This window comes from Ostrea edulis, chromosome 9 (genome assembly GCF_947568905.1).
Source record: "Ostrea edulis chromosome 9, xbOstEdul1.1, whole genome shotgun sequence".
Taxonomy (NCBI): domain Eukaryota; kingdom Metazoa; phylum Mollusca; class Bivalvia; order Ostreida; family Ostreidae; genus Ostrea; species Ostrea edulis.
The window spans coordinates 40,107,836-40,134,297 of record NC_079172.1 but is presented as its reverse complement, the minus strand read 5'-3'; the positions used below and the strand labels follow the sequence as shown (position 1 = coordinate 40,134,297).

Here is a 26,462-nt window from a genome sequence, read left to right as displayed (position 1 = left end):
CCTGAATTTTACAGATTTTATAGGGCTTGAAATATGTCCCCTAAATGTATGTAGTCATTTTTACCATTTTCTGACTGCTTTGATAAGGTGAAATTAATCAAATGATGCAAATTTTAAGGGTTTTTGGAAAAAATGTAAGTTCTCCCAATAAAAAGTAATTCAATAAATCAAAAGATTTTGTCATTTATTTCTCCGAAAGTGGAAGAAATTAGTGCTTCTATTATCGTTTACAATTTTCTAAAACAACAGACCAAAGTTTACCTTCAATTTGAAAATTTCAGGGGGGGGGGGGGGGCAGGTTGCACCCCTCCCCTTAAATTCGCTAGTGAGATATGACTAAGTTGTTGCTGTTATGGACACGGTTTTTCCATCGTGAACCAATGCTCGAGCGATTTCTTTTACTAGATAACTTTTTCCGGTACCGCTTTGCCTCAAAACCAGTATAGAATGGCCATTTTTCGCCTTGTCGAAAGTCAGCTGTTGCGTAGTTGTCAACGACATGGCGTTTGTAAGTTTACATGTACTTAGTAACCAATCAAATTACGTTCTAATAGTTTGATCTTACGGTAGTAGATGAAGCGTCTGAAAATGTTAAACGGTAGGAATCGATGAATAAATAAATAGTTTACAGACATGGGTCTTCGTGTAAGGTGTTGAAAACGATATAGCAGCAAGGACAATGTCTATTATTAAAGCGACTTATATAACAAAAGTGAGGATGAATAGCGAACTAATCGTAAAATGAGACTTGAAGGTGAGAGGTGTCCGAAATCTAGTTAGGTACCTTGTGGTATTATTAAGAAGGGGGACCCATGTATGAAACAAGTGCCTGTGGTAAGTAAACTTGAAACGGACTGTGTTTTAGAATCATACACCATCAAAGGGCATTTACAATAAGAGTTCTAATTGCAATGTCAGGAGTCGACATGAAATATGTATGGTGGAACGTACCCCGTAATATTGTAAGAAACTGTAGTTTTACACCACACTCAATAACTTTTCAGTTATCTGGTGGCGCTCAGTTTTTATTAGTGGAAGAGAGAACCCAGATACAATGTACCTGGGAAGAGACCGCCGACCTTCCGCAAGTAAACTGGGAAACTTTCTCATTTACCGGCGCAAGCGGGATTCGAACCAGAGGTGATAGGCCGTGTGATTGTGAGCTCTATGCTCCAACCACTCGGCCCTGTGATATTGTAACATTGGCAATAAATTATTTTACATATATATACATTATTTTGGTTTAGAAATCATATAATGGTATACATATAATTAATGTGGAAAGTTATCTATTTAAGTATTCTGTCTTTTCACGGATATTCCGTGTACAGTGTTAATTATCCTGTGGGATTTCAATTATCCTTCACTGCTTCTTCGTGGATGTTCAGGTTATTCAAAATCAGTTAATCATCTGCAGAGTCAACTTTAGTAATGAAGTAGAAAGGCACAAAACAAATTGTAATAAAATTTTATTGATAATCAAAATGCTAAATCAAATATGGCTGTTATAGCTACGCATAAAGACAATTTAAGACATTTAGTTTTGATTTTTTAAAAAAGCAATGAGTCATTTTTGGAACTACTAAATCGTTTATTATCTTAATCTCAAACAACTTGTGACTTGGCACGACGAACTCTTTTGATTTTCCCCCAAATCATAAAAGCCACCAGAGTTAGGACAAATATCCCGAGTACAGCGGCGAGAACTGCAACCAAGGTCGACTGTCCTGTCAAGGACGAACCATCAGTGCTGCCACCTGTAAATGAAAAAAATAGATTATACATCTAGTCCCAGTGTAGCCTGAATTCATTCATTGTTTTCTTTTTTCACATTTCACGCAATCTACAACGTAGTTAAATACTGTGTTCCATGCTAGAATGATTTAAACAAAAACGCATATTGCTGAGCAACATACAGTGTATCATATTTTAAAGAAATATTATCTTGTAGTCGGAAGAGGGGGTAAGATTTTAATTTTTCATTTGGCGTTATACGGCCGATTCGAGAATTTTTACTCATAAAACATCCCCCGTCGACCGGCCACACCAGCCGTGAGGCTCTATGTCTTGATCAGGTAAAGTTGTTGATCAGTATACACACTTTCGGGGGACATTTTAAGAACATATCTTGTTTTATACTGTTGCTGTATACTAGAATTTAGCTTAGATAAGCAAAATAGATTTTGTTTTAGATTTCAATGCCCTTGGGGCTAGTGATACTTTTAATTTATGCTCAGGTGACTTGTTGGTTGTATTCTTCAATTTGCCTCTTGTTTGGGTGTTGTTTTTTAATTTTGAATATTCGTTCTACGTACCACTATTCAGTCTGATAGCGTCGCTGACTGAGGCGGACTCTAAGGGACCATCCATCACAATGTTGCCTCCCCCTAGTCTCTTATAGAAGTGATGACATGTTTGCTCACATGCAGCGCTGTAATCGTTCGATTTACAGAAGGTTGCGTTGCAGTGAAGAAATAGAGAATCATGGTTGGTGGCATATTCAAAATCTTGGAAATAAAATCGTGTCTCGTGTGTTGTTTGCGACATAATTTTGGCGTTAGGATCAATTGTACACCTAAAAGAAAATCATGGTATACATCTTTTAAAACATTTGCAGGATGTAAAAAAAAATGTCCTTCATAAAAGAGGTTTTAAAACATCTTTCAAATAAGAGAAGTAAGCTAAAAAGCACTTGCAAACTTCAAATAAAATACTAAACAAGAGGTACTGTGAGCAATGCTTACTGTTAAGAATACCCCCCGCTTACCCCAATCTCCCAAAGGGTGTTGTTAATAGGTATAAATTACCTCTTTCCTGAGTGTAAAAATATGGTATGCCTTTGTAGAAGAAAATGGAAGATATAGTCCAAACACAAATCCATGGTATAAACCTATAATTTTTACCTTGAGATCAAAGATCACGGTCATAAAGAGGTAATGAATGCACATGACACATAGTCTCATGGTGATGCACCCATGTCTTATGGTATGACTATGTCAAAACCCTATAATCAATTTTGACCTTGAGGTCAAAGTTCAAGGTTATATAGAGGTCATGAGGGTACCCGACATATCGTCTTATGGTGATACACTCATGTTTCAAATATGATATGCCTATGTCAAAGAACAAAGAAGTTATGGCTCGGACACAAATCCATTGTAAAAAACCTTTAATTTTGACCTTGAGGTCAAGGGCATATAGAGGTCATGAAAGTATTCGACACATCGTCTCATGGTGATCCACCTGTGCGCCAATATGGTATGCCTATGTCAAAGAACAAAGAAATTATGGCCCGGACACAAATCTGCACAGACAGACAGACAGAGTGATTCCTATATACCCCCCTGAACTTCGTTCGGGGAGTATAATGATAAATAAAACGACTATATTCCGAATGAATGATCGTATCATATTCAGGTCATCCAATTTTTAAAGTGTTTTAATTGTCAATATTACATGCAGTAATCGAACTTCAAGATAATTATGCAAATGCGTTTCCTTGCTTATGTATCTGTTAAAAATGCCTTTCTATTATAACCGATTGTTATCATAGCTCCCTAAAGTAGTCTTACCCATTTTGAATGATGAAATATTTCATGTTAGAATATGCAGACGAAGTGGGCGTGGTGAAACAATCTGACAGCCTCATTTTGAGATTATAATCTCTGACATCAGTATACGCCTTCACGTAGACGATATCCCCAACCTTCGATCCATAGAGAGGCTTGGTATACGTGAAAGAAGAATCCCTGTAAAACTGTAAATAGACCGTATGATGGCTTGATCCAGTCACGTGATGAGATGCCGGGACAGTGACGTCATGACCGTGGTTAAAATGTCCGGAACTTCCTTCCGAACGAGCTAGATAACAGTCAACAGGAACGCGGAATCGATATTCATGAATGATGAAATGGTGGTTTGGATCATGAAGGGCATAAGTTAATTCATTGGTATATAAAATGTTGTCCACGGTTGTCTGCAAGACGAAAATGTACATTAGCATTGTGACAACCAAACAAATTCAATGAAAAAGCAACAAAAATCGTATCAATATTATCCAAATTCCAAATTCGGAACTACATGTATATTTTTTACTGAAAGTTTTGTTGCCCACCTTTGTAGTTGTACCACATGCAGAGTAATCCGACCGGAAGTGGAGATAATTTCCACTGACGTACCCGGTACAGCTGTCTGTTCCTAAATATATGTCATTAGGGTTAAAATCTGAGTATCTGTTGTACAGTGGAGGTAAATAAACAGACACATCCCAGCTGTTATCTGTACACCCTACAGAAATGACGCTTTCTGCTGAAAAACCTGAAACGACAAAAATATTATCAAGAGAAGAGCGAGGTTGAATTGAATGATATCAGACAGAGGCGTTGTCTACACAGAACATTTACCTTTATACATCTTTTTGAAATAAAATTAGAAGCCTAGTCTAGTTGAAATTAGGCCCTACGTTTTTATTTTTCCATTTACTTGATTTTAATGGGACTGGTAGAGATAAGATTATAAGTCAGGTTGGTAGGTGTGGACAGGTTTTGGTATTATTAAAAGTGGTGCATACATGTATGTTCATATAACATTATGTTACCTTCTTGGTACTAACCTATGGAATTATCGCAGTGTTGACCGGTGTATCCAGCTGGACATAGACAATAATATCCGGGGTAACCATAGTTAGGATAGCACGTGCCACCATGACGACAAGAGGAAGCATAACAAGGATCATAGGTCGTTGTCTCGTACATGTAAGTACCTAAGTAAATATTTACAGAACATCTGTGGGAACATAAAATGAAAAAGATTTTACACTTTCCAAGAAAAATTCCTATCATTTACAGACTATTTTTCTCTCCTAAATCATTCCAAATCATGAGGCACACGCAAATCTCTCCAAGGTAAACTAGGGTATGATGACACGTTCAGCTATATGGTTAATATTATCACTGTGTGATTATTAACATTGTATACCATTACACTTATGATACCGGGTATTATAATGATGTAATAGTATGATTTCATTCTTTCTTACAACCCCCCCCCCCCCCCCCCCCCGTGTATCCCTGGGGACATGCTCAGTGGTATATGTATCTATAGTATCGAAATTCAGTTAACGTGCTGATTTAGCATAGTATGATACCGGGTATTATGACTACATATCTAATATCATGATTTCAATCTGATGATGTAATATTATGATTTCAATCTTTCTTACAATCTCTTCCTGTATATCCCTGAGGACACACACAGTAGTATCCAGAGTAATAGTAGCCTTTGGAATAACAAGTTCCGCCATTGTGACATGAATTCATTGTACATGGGTTATAAGTTGTAGTTTCGTATCGTTTCGTTGTAGGATACTGATACACTAGAGAAAAATAAAAACAAAAATATGACTAAATAGATAATCAAAAGAGCAATGATATAATTTCGGGATGGAAATCAGGCTATAGTGGACAATGCAAAAATATCAAATATCATATGACGCATAACTCTTGTATTCTATACCATGCATTACAGTTTGATTTTATATTCTACATGTTAGCATGCAAATATCGTTATATCTAACGAGGAAAGAGCTTCGTATATGCAGTAAAGCCAGCAAACATTTGCAATAAACAACATGCCAGACCGGGATTCGAACCCGGACCATCTGAATCTTCAGATAGGTTCTTCCAACGTCCCTATCTGGCAACCGGCGATCCAACCTATCTGACCGCCACATTCCTCCCTCTTTAAATGCCTTCACTGTCTTAACTGGCAGGTATTTCACCTGTCAGTTCCAGGGCTTGTTAACGTCACCAGAAGAAAATGCAAGGGACCAGATCAGGATTCGAATTCGGGCCCTATGAATCACTAGTCATGTGCTCTTCCAACTGAGCCATCTAGCCACCCACGATCGAACCTGTCTGACCGCCACAGTTTGAAAATTATACCATCACAAACAAGTATACATTTTGGCAAAGTTTAAACGTATATATCTCTGCTACACAAATCACGTGCACTAAAACAAGATCAATAAGTAAGAATATAAGGTCACGTTCTTTAAGTTTAACTATTTACATTGTCGACTTAAAAGTATTCTGGAACAAAGTTGTAGTTCTCATTGTAGTACACAGGGGACATTGTATGATAACTTACCACAGTCTACGCCTGCATCCTCGGCGTGACCACAGTTGTGGCTCCCCCATCCTCTTGATCCACAATAAGATATATCACTTTCGTAGCCACTGCAGTCCACGTCGTCCAGCCATATTGGTCCGGAACCCTGTCCATAATGGGCGCTTTGGTAGGTATTTCTGGAATAAGAAACAATATAGAAATACTAAAAAGGCTTATCGGGTTTTCTTGACAAGGTTTGGCTTTTATAGTATGAAGACGTCGATTTTGCTCAATAGTCTGGTTCTCATTTTCGAAAAGAAGGCTAGAAATAATCATCATTTGGTAGAGCATAGTTTTTAAACATAATTAGAGTGTGATGAATCCGAAAAAAAAATATACTGGCCATCTTGACAATGGCTTTAATTGGGTCAAAATGGCGATTCAAAATGGCGGACCAAAATTTCACCAATTCCTTTTAAAAAGTACCAAGTACTGATTGCGTTATGAAATGAATGAAGTGATGATTTATCTAAACAATAAAATGCTTTTTGTTGTTGTTTGTATAGGAATTAGGTTTGCAGCTGTTGCAGAAACAATACATCACGCGTAAGCGGGTGATGTAATTTTTTTTTTCTGCCATAGCTGCAACTTTAACATAGAAAGTTATGCTATTGTTTATATCTATGTTTGTATGAATAGATATTCAGAGTAGGATAAGTAGGTTTAGGTATGTTTTAGATATTGTATTATTGATATGCACGGTATTGAATGTCACAGCAGGTGTGGCACTATAAAGGTCACTCCGCTTCTTGGGCATCTTACCACCTTAAACCAATTTAAAAGTTTTATTTCCACTTGGTCTGGCCCCACATGTAATTGTAAATCATGCAGATCTTAGGTCCAGTGTACGTAGCTTTATATGTTGCTTCTGCACTTTTTATTTATGTAGCGTTTATGTGGTGTGTTTGCGTGGTTCAATAGACCTTTCTTTTCTAGTTTATTATTTGTTTTTTAGTTAATTCTGCCAGCAATGAATTTTTAAATATTTATACGATTAATTTACTACCATTATTGATTTTAATTATATTTAAATTATTTTCAAAATTCTTATACTATTTATCCAGCTTTCTTTTTGAAATAGCTTGCACTTTTCGCAATATTTGCAATAAAAATTGCGAATTAGATTGAAATTTAATGATGATTTTTATATACATCTACTCTTGCTTGTAGTATTTGATTTTTTCCTCTAAATCTTATGCTTTCGTATCTGTATATTCTTGCATGAAATGTTTTGTTTTTATTTTGTATTCTATTGTTAATCTGTGATATGTCTGTGTATATGTGTACATGCATGCTATGTGTCTTTGTCTTTGATATATGTGATAGTCGGTTAAATAGCTCTACAGAGCTTGTGTTGATTTGTTGAATGTATATAGTGCCGACTTTAAATAAAATTTACTTTACTTTACTTTACTTAAAGGCCGTGAGCGTCGAAGATATCTAATGTTTGCAGCACTTCACTCGCAATGGTGACTTCTCTATACAGTAAAACTTGAATATAGCGAACACGGATATAGCGAAATTACGGCTATAGCGAAGTGAAATTGATTTCCCTGGCAAATTCTTTATATATTCTATAGAAAAATATGCGTCTATAACGAACACGGATATAGCGAATTTATGGATATAACGAAGTAAATTCCTATTCCCCTTGAATTGAAAATGAACGTAAAATCACCTTTTATAGCGATTTTTTTCATTTTAAACTCATTGTGATTTTTAACAATTGCTCTCCTTTGCCATAAAGGATCCACCCTTATTACGAAATTTCTGTTTGTATTTTTTCAAAAGAGGTTGTTAACACAAAACAAAACTTGCACATGCGTTTAGCAAATATATTATCGGTATTGTTTACTATTCTTGAATTTGAAGTTTGATTGCATGTATTTTATCGTACAATCCTTTATTTGTGTAAAACAACTAGTAAATGACAACTGCGATAGACTGTTTCTATGTATTGCACATAGTTTTTTTGACATTTTTCTTTCGACATGTGGTTGCGTGACTTAATAATCCATCAAGATAAATTATCATATATAAATCAGTGTGTATATTTCTTGTATAAAAATATTTCTTTTCGAAAATATATATGCTTAATTTCTCTTAGAGACAATACAAACCCCAAGTATATCGATTGCTGCTTTCTTATACAACTGATATACATGTAGAACAAATCAGTTTTATAACGAATTCGTTATATTTGAATTATGGATTCGCTAAAAACGTATAGCAAATTACGCTTATAGCGAATTTTTATAGAGTGTCCGCAGAAATTCACTATATCCGAGTTTTACTGTACATGTACGAGGGATATATTCTTGAGAGGGGCGATAAACAACATATAACAAACCAACCAACATTTTAAAAATATAAACAGCGTAAACGACAAATTCGTGTTCAAGTTAACCAAATTTGTGAAAATGACTTTTTTGCAGCCCTTCACCAGCAATGGTGACGTCTCCATGAGTGAAAATTTCTCGAACTGGACTCCCGTGGGGTACCCGGTTAGAATAGGTCCTCAGTACCCCTTGCTTGTCGTAAGAGGCGACTAAATGGGGCGGACCTTCGAATGAGACAGCAAAAACCGAGGTTCCGTGTCACAGCAGGTGTGGCACGATAAAGATTCCCTTCTCAAAGACCGTAAGCGCCGAGCATAGGCCTAAGTTTTTCAGCCTTTCATCGGCAATGGTGACGTCTCCATATGAGTGAAAAATCGATCTTGAGTGGGACGTTAAACAATATACCACCAATCCAGAAAGGCGCAAATTCTTGCTAAAACGCTTAACTGGTTGTCCAAATTCTATTAGCTATAATGAATGAATGAATTGTGAATACAAATTTACTATGATAGGCCTTGCCAAAATGAAGATAGTAATATCCAAATTCACTTGATATCACCTTCCTATTGTGTTCATTCATTGTGTTCAGCATTGTTCTTTATTGAATATAGAGTTTTTGTATTGTTCATGAGTGAATATAGATTTTTGTATTAATATGCTCCATGTGGAGCCTCTTAGTGAAAATAAAAAGTTTCCAAAAAATTCAAAGTGGAATGGTAATCCTCAAAAAATAAAAAAGATATGAAAGCACTAGTTACAGACGAGGACGGGCGCAGACCAATGGCAATAGGTCACCTGACTGACTCAGGTGATATACAAATGCCATTTATGTCTTAAATATCAGACATATTTATTAATATACAATTATCATATAAAGATAAAGAATTATTGAAATACCTTGCAAAATTATATCCAAGCATTCTACAAATGACGTCACCATCTTTTCTATCGAAACTGTCGTCACAAATCGTCCCCCATTGTCCGTTATGAAGGACCTCAATTGTTCCCCTGGATGGATATCCTGTTCCAACCAATCTTACTCCTATATAAAGCAGGAAGATACATGCGATCACAGATATACGACATATCCTGGGCGAAAGTAAAATTTCACGACTTTTCATGAATCAGGTTTGAGTAGAAAAACTAATATTCACATAGTATATAATCGGTTGACAGAAATTGCACCATCGAGAATCAAATCAACTAAAATATTTATCTGCCTATCAAATACTATTACTATATTGTCGCTATTCTTTACGTATAATCAGATATAGTATACTTTTGTTACACACTTTCATTTCCCCCTATATCAAACTATATAAAAACAATCCAACATTAATATGCCTAAACGTAAAAATGTCCTGAATCTCTTTTATTCCTGCCTTAGGAACTGTTGACCGTTATTGAACTCTTGATTGTTTGCTCTATCTAGCGAAGAGCTTTGTGTCACAAAATCCTAACACTTTCGTGAATATTTGAGCAGGAGAAATTTCTTTTTTTATAAGCGAACATAGGATATGGTGGTAAAGCAACATCATTATTTTTTAAAATATAAATTGAACATAAAAAGAATGAAGTTGTATAGCTATACAGTAATATCCCGGGTCCTCGATTAACAACTGTTCTGTTTGACCCGGTAACCGATTCGCTACGGCTTTGGGCAAGAAATCCGTTCTTACAAATGTAAGTGAAACAGCTGTTGTTCGAAGACCCAGTCAATAACTGTATAATATTACGACCTGGACAGATCCAATTCTGAGACAATATTTCAGTAAAGCGTGTAATTTTCATCGTAATTACATAACTGAATTTTCAAAAATAATCGGCGATCAGTATACTAATTTGGAACACGAATCGGATTAACTGCTATTGTTGTGCTATTTCTACATGTTGTAATACATTCATTACTAGTATATCCTGGCGATGTTTCGTATGGTGACACGGTGGTTTCTTCTGCAAAAAAGAGGAAAAAAAGATATATATATATATATATATATATATATATATATATATATATATATATATATCCACAACATGGATACAAGGTCAAATACAAAAAATTATACAAAGCACTAAACTGACCAACGACACGAACAACCTGATTGTCAAATTTTCGGGACGACCCGTCCCTTCTTCAGGACAAACGAAAAGAATGACATAATGTGGCCAATATTAACAGAGAATAATAACAAAAACTACATATAAATACATCTAACACTACAATGTACTACTTCTACACTAATCTACAAACGCCTTTACAACGCAGACTACATGTTTTTTGGTTTTTAGGCTTGCCAATCAATGTTAAAAGCGGAGCGAATTAGAACTTGCCTTATTCGTCCAAAGAGCTGATTCAAAGGCCTAAAAACCAAAAAATAAAAAACCAAAAAAAACATGTACCCGCATACATTGAACTGACACTCAGAAAAACAAGGTAATTCAATATTCACGATTTAAAAATTATGTTTAGACTACGTGTATAATGTATTGACACATAAAATGTATTAGGATTGCCCTTAGTACTGGGGAATCCCAAAATGGCACATACGCAATAAGAGTATAAATATGGATGAAGGTCGTATCTACGTTACGAGTGCTGGCACAGAGCACCGATTAGGGAAAATTTCCGCTACGGTGCAACACCCTCTTTCCCGTGCGTATGGAGTGCGCCGGACACACTCATATCGTACAGACGAAACCAACAATACGGAGTACGTGCTCGCGCAATCCTCCATTATGAATTAGACCAGTCGGAGGCACAAAAGAAGAATCCTACAACATGTATATTGCACGTGGGTGATTGTAAGAGGTAGTGAGGTAGACGTATGTTATTCTTCCGATGCACGTAAGACATGCACATACGACAAACGAGTCGTAAGGAATGATTGGTGAAAGGACAACACCCGTACGTTGTTCTTACGTCCACCTCACTTTACGTAGTCGTGTGTACACAAGACTGCCGTGTCGCAGCCTTAAGTAATTGACTGCTACCTTTTTCTGTCTCTATGTTTTATACAAAGAAATAACACCTAGAACTCTTATGATTAAATACAGTTCCGTGAACCCTGGCCATGGCTGATAAGTATGGCGTCTCCGTATGAGTAAATAATTCTCGAATGGAAAGTTAAACAGTATACAATCAATCAATCAGATGGGTATACCAACTAATTACCCAGGGCCTCATTTTGCTCATTTTCAGCGGTTTTGAATTGTAGATTATTCCTTTAAAACAAATCTAACGTGCCCACAAAATTTAATTTCCTTACCTGCATACTCTGTCGTCATCGCTATAATATAATATAAAAAAAATAATTAAAAAACAATCTTTAAAATCTTAATGGTGCTATTAGACAAGGACACCGTTATGACATCACAGTACAAAACATTAATCACGTTGACTTGTCACCACAAAAAAATCCTATGTTAAAAAAAACCCAGCCCATAAACTGGTTATGACACAACGTTTGCATCATGTGAATTATTATGCTCCGAAAATTTTAATAAAACTAATTTTCAAGGACAACTTTCAAACATCACGTGTTACTAAACAAATTTATATAAAATTATCCCTTTTTCATTGGGTTTGCAGTGGAATTTTTTTTATAACACCAACGCACATTGTTCTATGTTGGTGTACACTTATTTCATTTTGTTAAGAATGAAAGGTGAAGATAACGAACAGCAATTTATCTAATAACTCCTATAAGCAATACAAAATAGAGAGTTGGGTAAACACGGACCCTGGGATATACCAAAGGTGGGATCAGGTGCCTAGGAGGAGTAAGCATCCCCAGTCGACCGGTCACACCCGCTGTGAGACCTATATATTGATCAGGTAAACGGAGCAATCCGTACTCAAAATCAGTGTACATAGAACGGCCTAAAAATCGACATGAAACAAGTCAGAAAACATTAAGTTGTATTGGCAAACTAGATTGTTATAACGACCATAGAATTTGCGAAATGCTGACTTTAAACGGGACTGTTGAAACCTCTGCACCATCAACTTGTTTGTCAGTAGATTCTGCCAGAATTTAAAAACTGATCACACGCGAAACAAGCTGTTGCGTATGGAATCAGTTGAGAGATATGACACCATATGTAGGTGATAATGGAATATTGCTACATAAATATCAGAAGTTGACGATGAAGAAGCTGAAATCATCCCGTTTATCATAAAGTGGAATTCTAAGTTTGCCGTTAATATCTGTTTTTGATACGATATCCAAGTATGAAGCAGAAGTGGACGACTCTGGTGTCTTTTATTTCGATTTCACAGGGACATATCGAATCCACATATGAATGAAAAGTATTATTGTTATTAGATGAAACGTCGTCGATATATCTAAATCTCGAATTGAAGGTCTCAGCAAGAGATTTTTTCTTGTCACGTAGAAGTAATAAATCCATGAGCAATGCAAAATAGGGCGAACACGTATAATCAAATACAAAACACCCCCAAAACAACAACAAAAAACTAGCACAGATAATTTACATGCATGTACATATCAATGCTACTTCAAAAGAGACCACAACACCTGAAAGAATCATTATATCCTCGCCAACGAAGTTTGGGGTTATACTGAAATCACCTTGTCTGTCCGTCCGTCCGTCCGTCCGTCCGTCTGTCTATAAACACCATTTGTCCAGAGGATATCTTTACCATCATGAAGTTTTGCACCTGACATTTTGATTGAGATAATGTACTTTTCAAGGACATTTTTTCCATTCAGAGGGATGTTGTCAGTTTCCAGAGTATATTTTAAAAACCAGTTAACATATTTACCTCAAACTTAGTGTATATATTATGTATATAACGAGGTTGTGCTCCTGTTATTTTTATTGAGATTCATTAACATTCAAGGAAATTATGGATATTTTCATTGTTCGGGTGTTTTTTCAACTTTATCTACTTAGTCATTTTCTTATAAATTTTGTAATGATCTGTTCTTTCACAAAGACTATTGCATTAGTTTAGGAGAGGGTATAATGAAATCATCAGTTCATTTGTCTGTCTGTCCCTCTCTCTGTGGATGATGTTTTTGACAAGATATGTCGTTTTCTAGCTCATGTACGCTGAATAGTAGTTATCCATGCAATATTATTCGGAAATTATATTAAGCATATATTCTATATTCCGAGTAACACTCTACAACAGAATATTTTGTCATGCATTTACGTTAAGTGCTCTTAAGAATCTTTATGTCAAAAGGATGTGTTTATTCTTGAACGAACACAAATCCAATATTTTCCACTATCCAATGTGCACTGCGGGGGTATTAATCCCGCTAGGGCAGTTCTAGTTGAGAATCAAAATAATGTTTGAGATATAGGCTGTTTAAAAGTTGTCAAAATGTTGTAATTTCTAATACCTTCTGGTAGAAAGTTGCATACAGTTGCTACTATAATGATGAAATATTTTCTCAATATGTGTTTTGGATCTTGAAACAAAAATGTAAATTAAAGACTGGACTTTTTGTCACCATTGACAGTTGTTTCTTAAAAACAAATAGAAAACGGAAATAATCATACCTAGTGATCATCAGTCATCAAAAACTACTTTGTTAAACACCACTCATAGTCTCTGGTGTTCAGGTCTTCCAATATTCTGTTGACATTTCCATGGGAACGAATTGTGCTCTTTTATTGGCTGACCTGTTTTGATATTCTTCTGAAGCTGAATTTATTCAAAAACTTCTACGTGAGAAAAAACAATCGTTTGTACTTTTTCCGCCTAAGGGAGTGAAGACCTTAGAATGACAAGAGATGGCCATTTTTGTTAATGATGTTTCAAATCAAGGGAAGGGGGGTAAACCATCTACACCTCCCTCTAAATCCACTACTGGGTATATTTCTTACAATTTCAACACGTTACAAGTAAAATCATCGTGTAATTTTTGTTTAATGCCACATAGAGTGAAACACCATTGTAGTGAAGTGCTGGGGAGAAATTAATTCATTATAAAAGTAATTCGTTTTTTTTTAAACCAATGAGTTTACAATATATTTAAAACAACGGAGAAAGAAAACCATTTCGCCGTAATCGTGAATTCATTATAAGAGTGTTCTTTGTAACTCTGTTTAACTGTATTCTATTTATTGTGAATCAATATTTGAATCAAACTTACCATTGCAGTAGATGTAAAGTACAGCTGAACAATAGTTGTAACGTGTGCGAATAGAACAGCTGTTAATATCGTATGATGAGCAATGGATTTCAGTAGTTCTATAATTATTGTACGGGGACGTACTGTGAAAAGAAAGAACAATTTCGAACACTCTTTTTTTAATTGCTGGAACCGGATCAACATTTTCCATGAAACTGAACAACAGTTTCTGGGGCATACCTTGTGTACGAGCTATAAGTATACCCCTTAGAGCGACACACAGCCTCCGCTGTCCGATAGTTGAATCCATTATTTACACAAACTTCATATCCAATGTTTACACGACCAGAACTTCCGTACTCAATAATTATATTGGAAGGATCTGAAACAAAATGTAGATAGCTGACAATTTTTGAATAGCATATTCCAAAGAGAGAAATGCCCAAAAACAAAACTGATATTTCATGAATGTGAAATAAGATTTTTTAAAGAAGAGATTTTCATGATGATTTTTGTCAATGACGTGGATTTCTTTACTAGTCTTGAATCATGTGAATTATGCATAATATTTTGTATATGACGTTAATTAACTTTTTATTCCACTCAATTCAATCACTGAGAAACTGTATCATCGGTACATAAGGTACAGCTACAGGGTAAAGAAGAGGCCCACCGGCCACACCACTCACCCAAGTCAATCTAGTTCTGCTGTTCTTCAGAGGACTTTAAATAAGATTGCTTTACCCTCTTTATTCCCTTAAAAAATTTGATCCCATATCATATGAGCCCAATTAAACAGAACGGGGTTACCACTTTATCCAACTTGAATTCACACAACAGAGGGATGCCCAATATTCATCTATCAAGTACAGTTTTATTCCCGACTTTAAAAACCACCCTACCCTCATATTTTTGGAAATTTTAGATTCGTATTGTGGTCCAAACTTGCTCCCAGATAATTGATTTGAAGACACTTGAATCTGCAATACTCAAGGATGCGTGTATATTGATATGATTAATCCTTTTCCTACTGCTCTTGAGATTAAGTCATCCCTGTGAAAATGTTTGATACCCTATTGAGGCCCCTATCCTCAATACCACCCGGTCATTAGATACCAATATATATACATTAGATACAGATTTTGATTGAAAATTCGGGGGCAAGAGTATTTGGTCTGTCTGTTTGCATGTTTTTCAGCGTCAAAATTTAACCGTGGTTTTAATATTTGAACGGTTATTGCTGTAAGGCTTTCGTATTTCATACGTGTATTCCAAGTGACCAGACCTATCTTTTGGCACCCCAATTACTTTGCTGCCATAAGGGGTCGTTGGTGTTTCACAAACACATCTTGTAATTATTTATATATATTCGCATGTAAAACTTTGATCGCCTATTGTGACCTCATCCAACCTCCAGGAATAGAGTGTTGGGCAAACAAGGACCGCTGGAAATACCAGAGGTGGGATCAGGTGTCTAGAAGGAGTACAATATGGTTAATCAAAGCTCTACTGGTCGTTGGAAAAGGATTTTTAAAATGTTTCATAACCATTCAAATTAGAACCTTTGAACACATATTGTGGTCCCACCCTACCCACCGCGGTCATGATTTCAAGCAAATGAAATCTGCATATGAATATGACAAATAATGACCCTGCTGTTCTTGAGAAGAGTAATTCAAAATACCCCCCCCCCCCCTTGATTCCCTATTGTGGCCTCATCCTACCCCCAAAATCAGTTTTGCATCATGGGATTTTTTTTTCACGTACTGATGTGAAGAATGCCTTAATTATATATGACTTAATTTACTTGTACTTAGAAGAAAAAAAACAATCAATACGACAATTTAGTCTTTTTATCTCAAGGATATAGGCTCTGAAAAGCTATGATCTGGAACTCAAATGTCAACGTCTTAGAATAATCAAAGAACAACATAATAAATCGAATCGAACCCGGGAGATTCCACTTGTGTTGTAAAAGGTAAAAATACAAAGCGGAAATCATAATTACTACGATATCTGATTAACCTTTCCTCTTAAACAATAAGGAAATACAAAACTCAGTTGATGAAACGATGCGAGTTCTGTAGTTTAACAATAAATGAATGATTTAGGCGATATCAACTACAAATATTTAAACTATCATTTTTAATTAAAGCTGATGTCTCTGACAATGTAAAACTAAAATTTCCTCATGAATGTGAATACGTTGAATGTGTTATAGGCAAAGTAATGACCTAATATTTCTCTTCTTTTTCAGATAGTACGATAGTACATGCGTGGTGATTCCCTTTTCGCGAATACGTAAAAAATAGATTTTGTCGACGCATGCAATCCATACATTATACTTGAAAAATTACCATGAAAATATCCCTGTTTTAGTAATGCTCAAGAAACGTTAAGAAACTGATGTCCCTTTACTGTTTAGATATAGCAATCGGAAATAGCGTTGAACACATTGTGTGGATCATGATCTTCGTAGTAATTCAATACAAACCCGCAGTGAACTCATATGAGACAGTCGACAGGGAATCTTCCGTTGTCGTACCTAAAAGAATAAGTAAAATATTGAAATACCACTCTGATCTATTTCTTGTTTATAAAAGAAGAAACGACCTACATCCCACAAGTTACCAGGATGTTTAAAAACTGTATCAATGCAAAGTTATATGGACGGTCTTGTTCAATTAGCTGTAGTTCACAAAATGTCAATCACAATCACTGAAGCACATGACTATTTGTATAATCAAACACATCTGTTATGACCAATTCTTGGCACGCTGATTTTGACTACAAATACTGTAGATTCCTTATTTTACGCGAGAATTTATTATCGCGAAATGACTCATGGACGTCAAATTGCGAGAAAATCAATTCATGAGTGCTCTGTTGATCAAGTGTTTTTGCATGTATTTTACCAAAATAAAAATCAAAGCGAGAAATTTTTTTCGCGAGTGATGTTTCTCGTGAAATAACGCGATGATAAATTCCTCGAGTATATTTAGGAATTTACAGTCACTGCCAATACAACCTATGGATACACCAGAGGTGAGATAAGGTGCTTAGGAGGAGTAAGCATCCCCTGTCGACCGGTCACACTCGCCGTGAGCCCCATATCCTGATCAGGTAAACTTAGTCATCCGTAGTCAAAACCAGTGTGCCAAGAACGGTCTAACAATCGGTATGAAACATGTCAGACAGCATTTGATCCAATGATAGGTTGTATTGGTAAACTAGATCGTTATTACGACCATAAAATTTGCGAAATGCTGATTTTAATTGAGACTGTTGAAACCCCTGTACCATCAACTTGTTTGTCGGTAGCTTGTCTCGATTTAAAAACTGACCATACGCAGAACAAGCCCTTGCATATCGAATCAGTTGAGGAATATAAACACCATATGCAGATAATGGAAATTGCATAAATATGGGAAGTTGACGATGGAGAAGCTGAAATCATCCCGTTTGTCATACAGTTGAGTTGTCAGTTTGCCTTTAATGTCTACTTTCAATAAAATATCTAAGCATGAAGCAGAAGTGGACGACTCTGTGGTGTCATTTATTTCAAGCTCACGGGGATGTATAGAATCAACATATGAACAAAAGTTATTATTTTAATAGACAAAACGTCGTCGATATAACTAAATGTCGAATTGAAGGCCACAGCAAGATAATTTTTCTTCGCACGTAGAAGTTTTTGAATAAATTCTGCTTCATATGAATATAAAAATAGATCAGATAACAAAGGAGCACAATTCACGCCCATGGAAATTCCAACAGACTGTTTGAAGATCTGATCACCAAAGACCACGAAAATATTGTCAATGAGGAACTCTAGCATATTTTTTATTTCAACTTCAGAGTACTTATGTCTGGAATCAGAGTGGTGTTTAACAAAGTAACTTTTGGGATGGCTGATCACTAATCTGCATTCCAGCGAAATGACGTTTTACTAGCAACAACAAAAAAATGAATCTTAAAATCCATTAATTATTTCATGTTTTCCTGATACGAGACCATCACCTGAAATTAATTTCATATTTTCACTCGTAAGAGTTTTTTCATCAAAACATTATGATCGCTTGATCATGGGTATGTATTTGGAAGAAACGGAGATTAAATTTGACGTATGGAACACTGAATGTAGCATTTTCAGTCAGATAACCTTGTCATAGTAGTAAATTTGCTGCTAATGTATGGCCTATAACAATTTATTGTCCGTAAAAACATTCACATTTATCAACAACTATTTCTTTCCCGATAAGCTATTCATTTAATGTAGCTATAGTTGACAAAATTTGGAACGATATTTTGGTTCAACAACAAACTGAATTATGGAGAAAATATATCTCAGAATGACAAAATATATATTGTACTTCAAACTTTAGGTCGTATCAAATATATCTGAACAATGTTTTTCTTCATGGAACAATATTGGTATAAAATGCTTAAACTTTGAAATTAACACATCAAAGTCACGAAAGTTAATATACAAATTAGGGGATAGAATTATTTCTTCAAAGGTACCTTTTTCGTCTCAAGTCGATGAAATAGTTGATTTCCAACGTAGTTTAAAAAAGTCCACGGGAAGAATAATTTATTTTCATCAATTTTCTACATTTAAATTTTGTAACGGGAGTTTTCAAGGGACCTTTTGTTTATCAAATGTATTCCCTAAACAGTTTGAACAGAAAGAAACCAACAGCATCATCTACATGTATGCCGTAACAAATGCAAATGAGGATTAACGCTTTAATTCATGTGAAGGCGTGAATTAAGTCAGATTAAGTAAAGGATAACGGAAGTTAATTCATTTGGGGTCCGTTTGTTTCTTCCGTTCTCTGTAAGCCTCTGAATTTCAATTGTATTCATTAACGCCCGATACAATTTTCATAAGTCTACAGCTAGTCCGTTTCCATTTCAAATTTAGGATTAAAGGAAAAGTATATATGCTTTGTATCACGTTATACATGTTTTCTCGTTTAAATTCACATAAATCAGCATTCTACACTTATTCTATTTCATAATATGGTTTGACTTTCAAAAATTGAAATATTTACTTTCCCTGAAATGATGGGCCTCTGGTATCTCGAGGGATTTATCTTTCCAGTCTTTATTTTTGCCGCATGCACACATTTTTGTAAGCGCAATATAGATATAACGCGTAACTGTAACCTAACAGTTTTCTGGAACCTGTACCAGAAAAAAAAATGGGTACCTATGGTATCGGAAGTAAATGATCTCGGAGGTTAAAAATTTCAAGCCATTTGTGCAAAAAAATTCTCTTTAATTTGTTTTCTTCAATGAATTACTGTAAACGTATTATATTTGGCGTGTACGATATTTGGCGGAAATCATTTTTTCAACAAGTTAGCGTAGATTTGATTTAGCGCATTCCTGAATTACTTTAAACATCTAGATTTACGGATGGCATTTAGCGATGTATTTGATTTAGCGGAAGCTGCGTTCCGCCAAAGGCGCTAAATAGAATACACAGCCAAATGTAATACATTTACAGTAGGTACAAATTTATGGTCTTGGAAGTTGATTCCTTATCTGTCCCAGAACAATCACCTGTCAACATGGGAACCTTAGTCTTCAAATAACAAAAGTTATTCAACTTTCCGTACTTTTTCATACTTAGTGTACCCTTAACTTGAAAGTAAAGTGTTTTGGGGTTGGTGACACATGCATTTTTCTATCTACAAGCCTTTGAATTCCGGTATCGGAGGTCAAGTATTATCTGGCGACAACGTATTCAGCCATAATATTTTTATTTCAAAGTGAAATTTCTAAGAAATAACTACAAAGAAAGAAGCAATGGACATACACACATAACTTTGTAAAATCTTTTTCGTGATTATGAACACAAGCAAAATAGAATTTAAACTGATCCAATGACAAGTTGTCTTGCGACATGTGGTTTTTAGCTTTTATGTATATAACGTGTTGTATATAGCGGCGATTTAGTGGAACTAGACTTTTTTTAATTGTAAATATTTTTAAACTTTCTTTAACTCCCTTGAAATAGAGACATTTTTTTTTTTCGTTTTCTTTCATTGGTTCTTTTTTCTTCTGCATTGAGTTCTTATCCGGCGACACTGATTTTGTTCAAATTTACTTTTTTCTGAATATTTCCGTTTTACATTTTTGTGGAAGAAGTAACTGTCTATGAGGTCAAAATGTGTAGTCTTTAATTTATCGTGAAGAATGGTCGTGAGAACAAACGATCTCTTGCCGTGGCCTTTAATTTGAGATTTAGATATATTGACGACGTATTATCTATTAACAATAATAATTTTTATTCATATGTCGATTCGATATATCCCAGTGAACTCGAAATAAAGGACATCACAAAGTCGTCCACCCCTGCTTCATACTTGAAAATAAATATTAATGACAAACTAACAACTCAACTTTATGACAAACGAGATGATTTCAGCTTTTCCATCGTCAACTTCCCATATCTATGTAACCTGCATATAATGTTTGCATCTCTCAACTATTTCGATACGCAGAACAAGCTCTTCTTGTGTATCGAAACAGTTAGAAATATAAACACTATATGCAGTGATAATGGGATGTTGCTACATAGATATGGGAAGTTGACGACGGGGAAGCTGAAATAATCTCGTTTGTCATAAAGTAGGGTTTTAAGTTTGCCGCTAATATCCATTTTCAATAAGATATGAGATTGATCACTGTTTGTTATCTTCACCTTGCATATTTTAGTACGAAGCAGATATGGAGGAATCCCTGGTAGCTTTTATCTCCAGTTCACAGGGATATATATGATTTGTGTTAACATACTGATAAACATATTAGGTCTTGGTGTCAATATATGACAAACTAAATAGGTTATACAGTGTAAACATACTGGCAAAGTATTTAGCTGATATAGTGTAAATATACTGACAACATCTAACTTGACATGATCAACTTAAAAGTTAAAAAGGTCAGATTTAATTTGGAGATTTTAAGATAAAAGTTGGAAAAGCCAATATCAAAGTTAAGATTAAAGTTGGAAATTTTCAGATTTAAGTTGAAAAAGGTAAGATTTAAGTTGGAATTTCAAGTTTAAAATTGGAAAAGTCAACATTAAAATTGACATTTTCAGAGAAAATAATGAAGCCCTTATACGCTTTCGCAGAAAATATACCGACATGTGTACAAAAAGTTGACAAAATTTGAATTGACATGATCAACTTAAAAGTTGAAAAATCAAAATTTAAGTTCGTAAAATCAGTGTAAAATTTAGAAAAGCAAGATTAAAGTTAAGCTGCAAATTCCAGGATTGAATTTTGGAATTCCAAGATTAAAGTTGGAATTCCCAAGATCAAAGTTGTAAAATCTAAAGATTTGACTAGGAAGTTCCAATATCAAGATTTGAAAAGCTAAGATTTAAGTTGGAAAAGTCTACATCAATGTTGACCTTTTCAGAGAAAAAATATATTGTTGCCCTCATTTGCTTCCGTAATTAAGAGAGAAATTTCATTTTTGAAAATAAATGAGAGAACGAATCGCGATGCTTCACGGCAGTATACCCAATTCATAAAGCGCGTTAGCGGTTCATGAAAAGTATACTGGCGGGCGTGAAGCGTTAAAGGTCATTTCAAAAATGAAATTTGTTTCTATCGGAATTCCTTGTCGTTAAGACAGTCACACTATATCTACAGCTATTTGTATTCATACGCGCATTCTGCAACGCATTCATTGGGAAATTACAATTAATATAGTTTGTAAAGACACCAAAGGCAAAAACAATTGGAAATGTAAACTTTGAATATTAAAATAAACAAAATTTACAGCTTGAAATCTTAATTTCATATTTCAAAGGGAATATTTGAGTAATACAAGAACTTCAATACTTTCTTTATTTATTCTAGTTTATACGAAACTGAAGTGTTTTTTTAAAAATAGAATTTATACATACTAATTTCCATATATTACCATAGCATGTTAAATACACCGCTCTAGAACAGTAGCGATCACGCTGTCTGGTATAACATCCAAATAGATATCTCGAAGTGCATTGTAATTCATAGGTGTTATAATGGCTCCTAGCTGATGTACTGGAACGAAAATTCATGTGAAAATAGAGAATATATGTCGACTAAGTTTAAAAATACTAACGTTCAACAAGAAATTCAACCATTTAAATATTATCTAGATTGATTATAACTTCACATGAAAATATATGGTTTGCCACGGATTTCCTTATGTGTATTTTTAGACGTTGCTAAAATTATTTATCATGAAATAATTGAAACTTACCTTGAATAAGAATAGTATTGATATCCCTTCGATTCACATATTGCTTCTCCAGATTGGCTGTTAAATCCGGAATCGTAGCAGACTTCTTTTCCATCTACGTACACCCGACCATAATTTCCATATTCGATATACGTGTTATAATATCCTGTCAAAAATATGTCCAAGAAATAAATAACGTTTATACAGTCATTTAGTAGGCCCGAGGACAACAGCTGTTTTTATTTGACTCTAGAATGAGTCTGTTACAACAGATCCGATTATGGATTAAAGAGACCAAGAGCCCGGTCTATAACTGTTTTGGTATACAACTTCATTTTCTTCTTAGAAAAAAAGCATTGCTGTTGTTTTATTACCTCATTGCACTTTCACTTATCGAATAAAATCTCAATATTTAAGAAAATACTTTTCATAAGATATGACGCTGCAATACGTAACCATTGTTGATTAAACGCGAACTTCCCCTAGTGTTGCTCAGAAACCTGTTTCCATAGACACAGTTAACTATATTGTATGGGTAGTAGGGTATACTTCATGATGTTGCAGGTGTTGATCGAAGATCACGTTACGTGTGTATTCAATGAAATAAGGGCAATCATTCCATAGCTCTATGGATTGCCAAAACATAAGGTATGAAGAAATTTGGGACTTCTCTTATTGCTATAGTTTTATAATGGGGGAAACAGACAGTTCATATTTTAAACAAGTGATGTTCACTCAAAAACTTTATCTAATGAAAGGTGAAGACAACGAACAGTGTTCAATCTCATGACTCCTAAAATCAATACAAAATAGATAGTTGGGCAAACACGGACCCCTGGGCACACAGAGGTGGGACCAGGTGCACAGGAGGAGCAAGCATCCCCACCGACTGGCCACACCCGCCGTGAATCCTATATCCTGATCAGGTAGTCAAAATCAGTGTTCTTGACATTGAATACATACCATAACATGAATTTATATGTATTTCGTGGTTTATGTTTAGCAGTAGCAGTGCTTACTTGATAATGCCAAGACTATTCCTTATATTTATGTTTAATAACAGTACTTTCATGATAGTATCCAGAGCATTCCATGTAGGAGTGACAGGCGGTCAAATCGGTACATAACCATATCAGATTTCAGACTATTTCTAATTCTAATATCCGATAAATACGTTTCAAGATTTGTAAAGATTAGGAAATTGAGAATTTGATATATTGGAGGGAGGTATTCATTTCCAGCTTAATTGGTTATTGATGACAAGACAATTGGTTCATATTGGAGGAAGGCGAAGATACGAACACTGGTCAATCTCATAACTCCCACAAGGAATACAAAATAAAGAATTGTGCTAACACGGACTCCTGGACATATCAGAGGTGGGAGCAGGTGCATAGGAGGAGTAAACATCCCCTGTCATCTGTCGACCGATCACACCCACTGTTAGCCCGATGTCTTTATCAGGCAAACGGAGTAATCCGTAGTCAAAATCATTTTGCAAAGATAGGCCTAACTATCGGTATGAAACACGTCAGACAGTATTTGACCCTTTGATAGGTTATATGGTCAAACTAAATCATTGGATTGACCGTGGAATCTACAAAATGCTGACTTCAAATGAGACTCTTGAAACCCCTGTAACATCAACTTGTTTGTCAGTAACCTATCTCGAATTAAAAACTGCTCATACGCAGAACAAGCTCTTGTGTATCGAATCAGGTGAGAGATATAAACACCATATGCAGGGGATAATGGGATATTCTACATAAATATGGGAAGTTGACGATGAAGAAACTAAAATCACCCCGTTTGCCATAACGATGAATTATTGTTAGTTCGCCGTTAATTTATTGAAAATGTATAATAACAGCAATCTAACAACTCAACTTTATGACAAACGAGATTATTACAGCTTCTCTATCGTCAAATTTCCATATATATGTTGCAATATTCTATATCACTTGTATATGGTGTTTATATCTCTCAGCTGATTCAATACGCAAGAGCTTGTTCTGCGTCGAGGCAGGCTATTGACATACAAGTTGATGTTACAGGGGTTTGAATGTCTCGTTTAAAGTCAGTATTGTTCAAATTTTATGGCTGTTATAATGATCTAGTTTGACCATATAACCTATCATTTAGTCAAATGCTGTTTGACGTGTTTCATACCAATTGTTACATTGTAGGTCGTTCTTGTCACACTGATTTTGACTACGGATGACTTCGTTTACCTGGACCCAGTTGCACAAAGGTTTACTAACTTTAACCGACAGTTAACTTGACAGTGCATTGAACATTTATATAGCGTTAACTTGGAGTTAACTGTCCGTTAAAGTTAACTAACCTTCATGCAATTGGCCCCTGACCAAGACATAGGGCTCACAGCGGGTGTGGCCGGTTGACAGGAGATGTTACTCCTCCTAGGCAACTGATCCCACCTCTGGTATGCCCAGGGGTCTGTGTTTGCCCAACTCTTTATCATGTATTCCTTGTTGGAGTTGTGAGATTGATAACTGTTCGTTATCTTCGCCTTTACGACAGCATATAGCGACAAAATATCATGACACTTTCACTGTGATACACCTCTAAGAATGAGTATGTTAGGAACTTCTCATTGTGACGTCACATAGTGTGAAGGGCACAGAGGTACATTTATAGCAGTGGTATGGTTTTCTCGGACATATTCAAGGTCAGTCTTCTGTTTACTATCACGACACTCCAGTCCTAAAAAATTCAGCATAGACAAAATGTAATTTAAATCAAACTGTATTGTCAAGAATTGTCGTTTGCAGGAATTTATGTCCCTATTGTCCCAAGGATGCTTCATACCAAATTTGAAAAGAATCAGAATGGTAGTTATCAAGAAGTTAAAAATGTCCAATTGTTAACACACAACGCACGACGATCTGAATAACAACCAATACGTCACCTAAGTTGTAAATTTCACGACCCTTGCACCCCTGGGGTCTGAGGGGCGGGACAAAAACTGCCAAAAATCGACCATTTTCAAAAATCTCCTTCTCAACAACCGCACACGTATAAGAAAACTAAATGCATCATGATTAGAGCAGGAAGGCCTCTACCAAAATTGTAAATTTCTTGACCTCTGGGACAAGAGTTCTTAATCCCAGGACAGGGCCAAACTTACTATATAATGTTTATGTGTAAACACTTTTAAAATAACATCTTCTTTAGTGCTATTGATACTATATTGAAACTAAATGGATAATTAGAAAGAGCAGGTAGTCCTTTCTCTGAGGTGCGTGAACCACAATTCTTCAATTTCAACTTGAACATCAATACAGTAAACTAAATAATTGTGTAAGATAGAATACATATGTCACTGAAAATCAGAATTATTTGATTTTACATGTTACACGTTTTTCATTGGTTGAAAAATTATTGGGATATCGTCTCCAACAAAAAAAAACAAAAAAAAAACCCCAAACAAATGGCCGGAACTACTTTGTATTGGAATGTTAGGGATTCCTCTGGATGTTTCATATCTATTTATAGTGTAAAACTTATACGGTACCAATTTTGATGCACCAGATGCGCATTTCGACAAATAATGTCTCTTCAGTGATGCTCAACCGAA

The 26,462-nt window shown here is 35.3% G+C and overlaps 1 protein-coding gene across 1 annotated transcript in view; it reads right to left on the bottom strand.

The window, feature by feature from the left end:
* Positions 1–1,452: 1,452 nt before the first annotated feature.
* The window catches only part of LOC125658154 (deleted in malignant brain tumors 1 protein-like), a 51,696-nt gene continuing 26,686 nt past the window's right edge, over positions 1,453–26,462 (bottom strand). The window contains exons 11-25 of the mRNA XM_048889310.2: positions 22,886–23,030; positions 22,562–22,683; positions 17,109–17,159; positions 14,855–14,996; positions 14,636–14,757; positions 11,774–11,794; positions 10,416–10,460; positions 9,405–9,549; positions 6,148–6,305; positions 5,222–5,374; positions 4,613–4,762; positions 4,115–4,317; positions 3,573–3,976; positions 2,316–2,575; positions 1,453–1,757 (exon numbers count right to left, since the gene is read on the bottom strand). Coding sequence (XP_048745267.2) covers positions 1,606–1,757; positions 2,316–2,575; positions 3,573–3,976; positions 4,115–4,317; positions 4,613–4,762; positions 5,222–5,374; positions 6,148–6,305; positions 9,405–9,549; positions 10,416–10,460; positions 11,774–11,794; positions 14,636–14,757; positions 14,855–14,996; positions 17,109–17,159; positions 22,562–22,683; positions 22,886–23,030 — 2,273 coding nt within the window. The 3' untranslated portion in view covers positions 1,453–1,605. The remainder of the gene's footprint in view (positions 1,758–2,315; positions 2,576–3,572; positions 3,977–4,114; positions 4,318–4,612; positions 4,763–5,221; positions 5,375–6,147; positions 6,306–9,404; positions 9,550–10,415; positions 10,461–11,773; positions 11,795–14,635; positions 14,758–14,854; positions 14,997–17,108; positions 17,160–22,561; positions 22,684–22,885; positions 23,031–26,462) is intronic.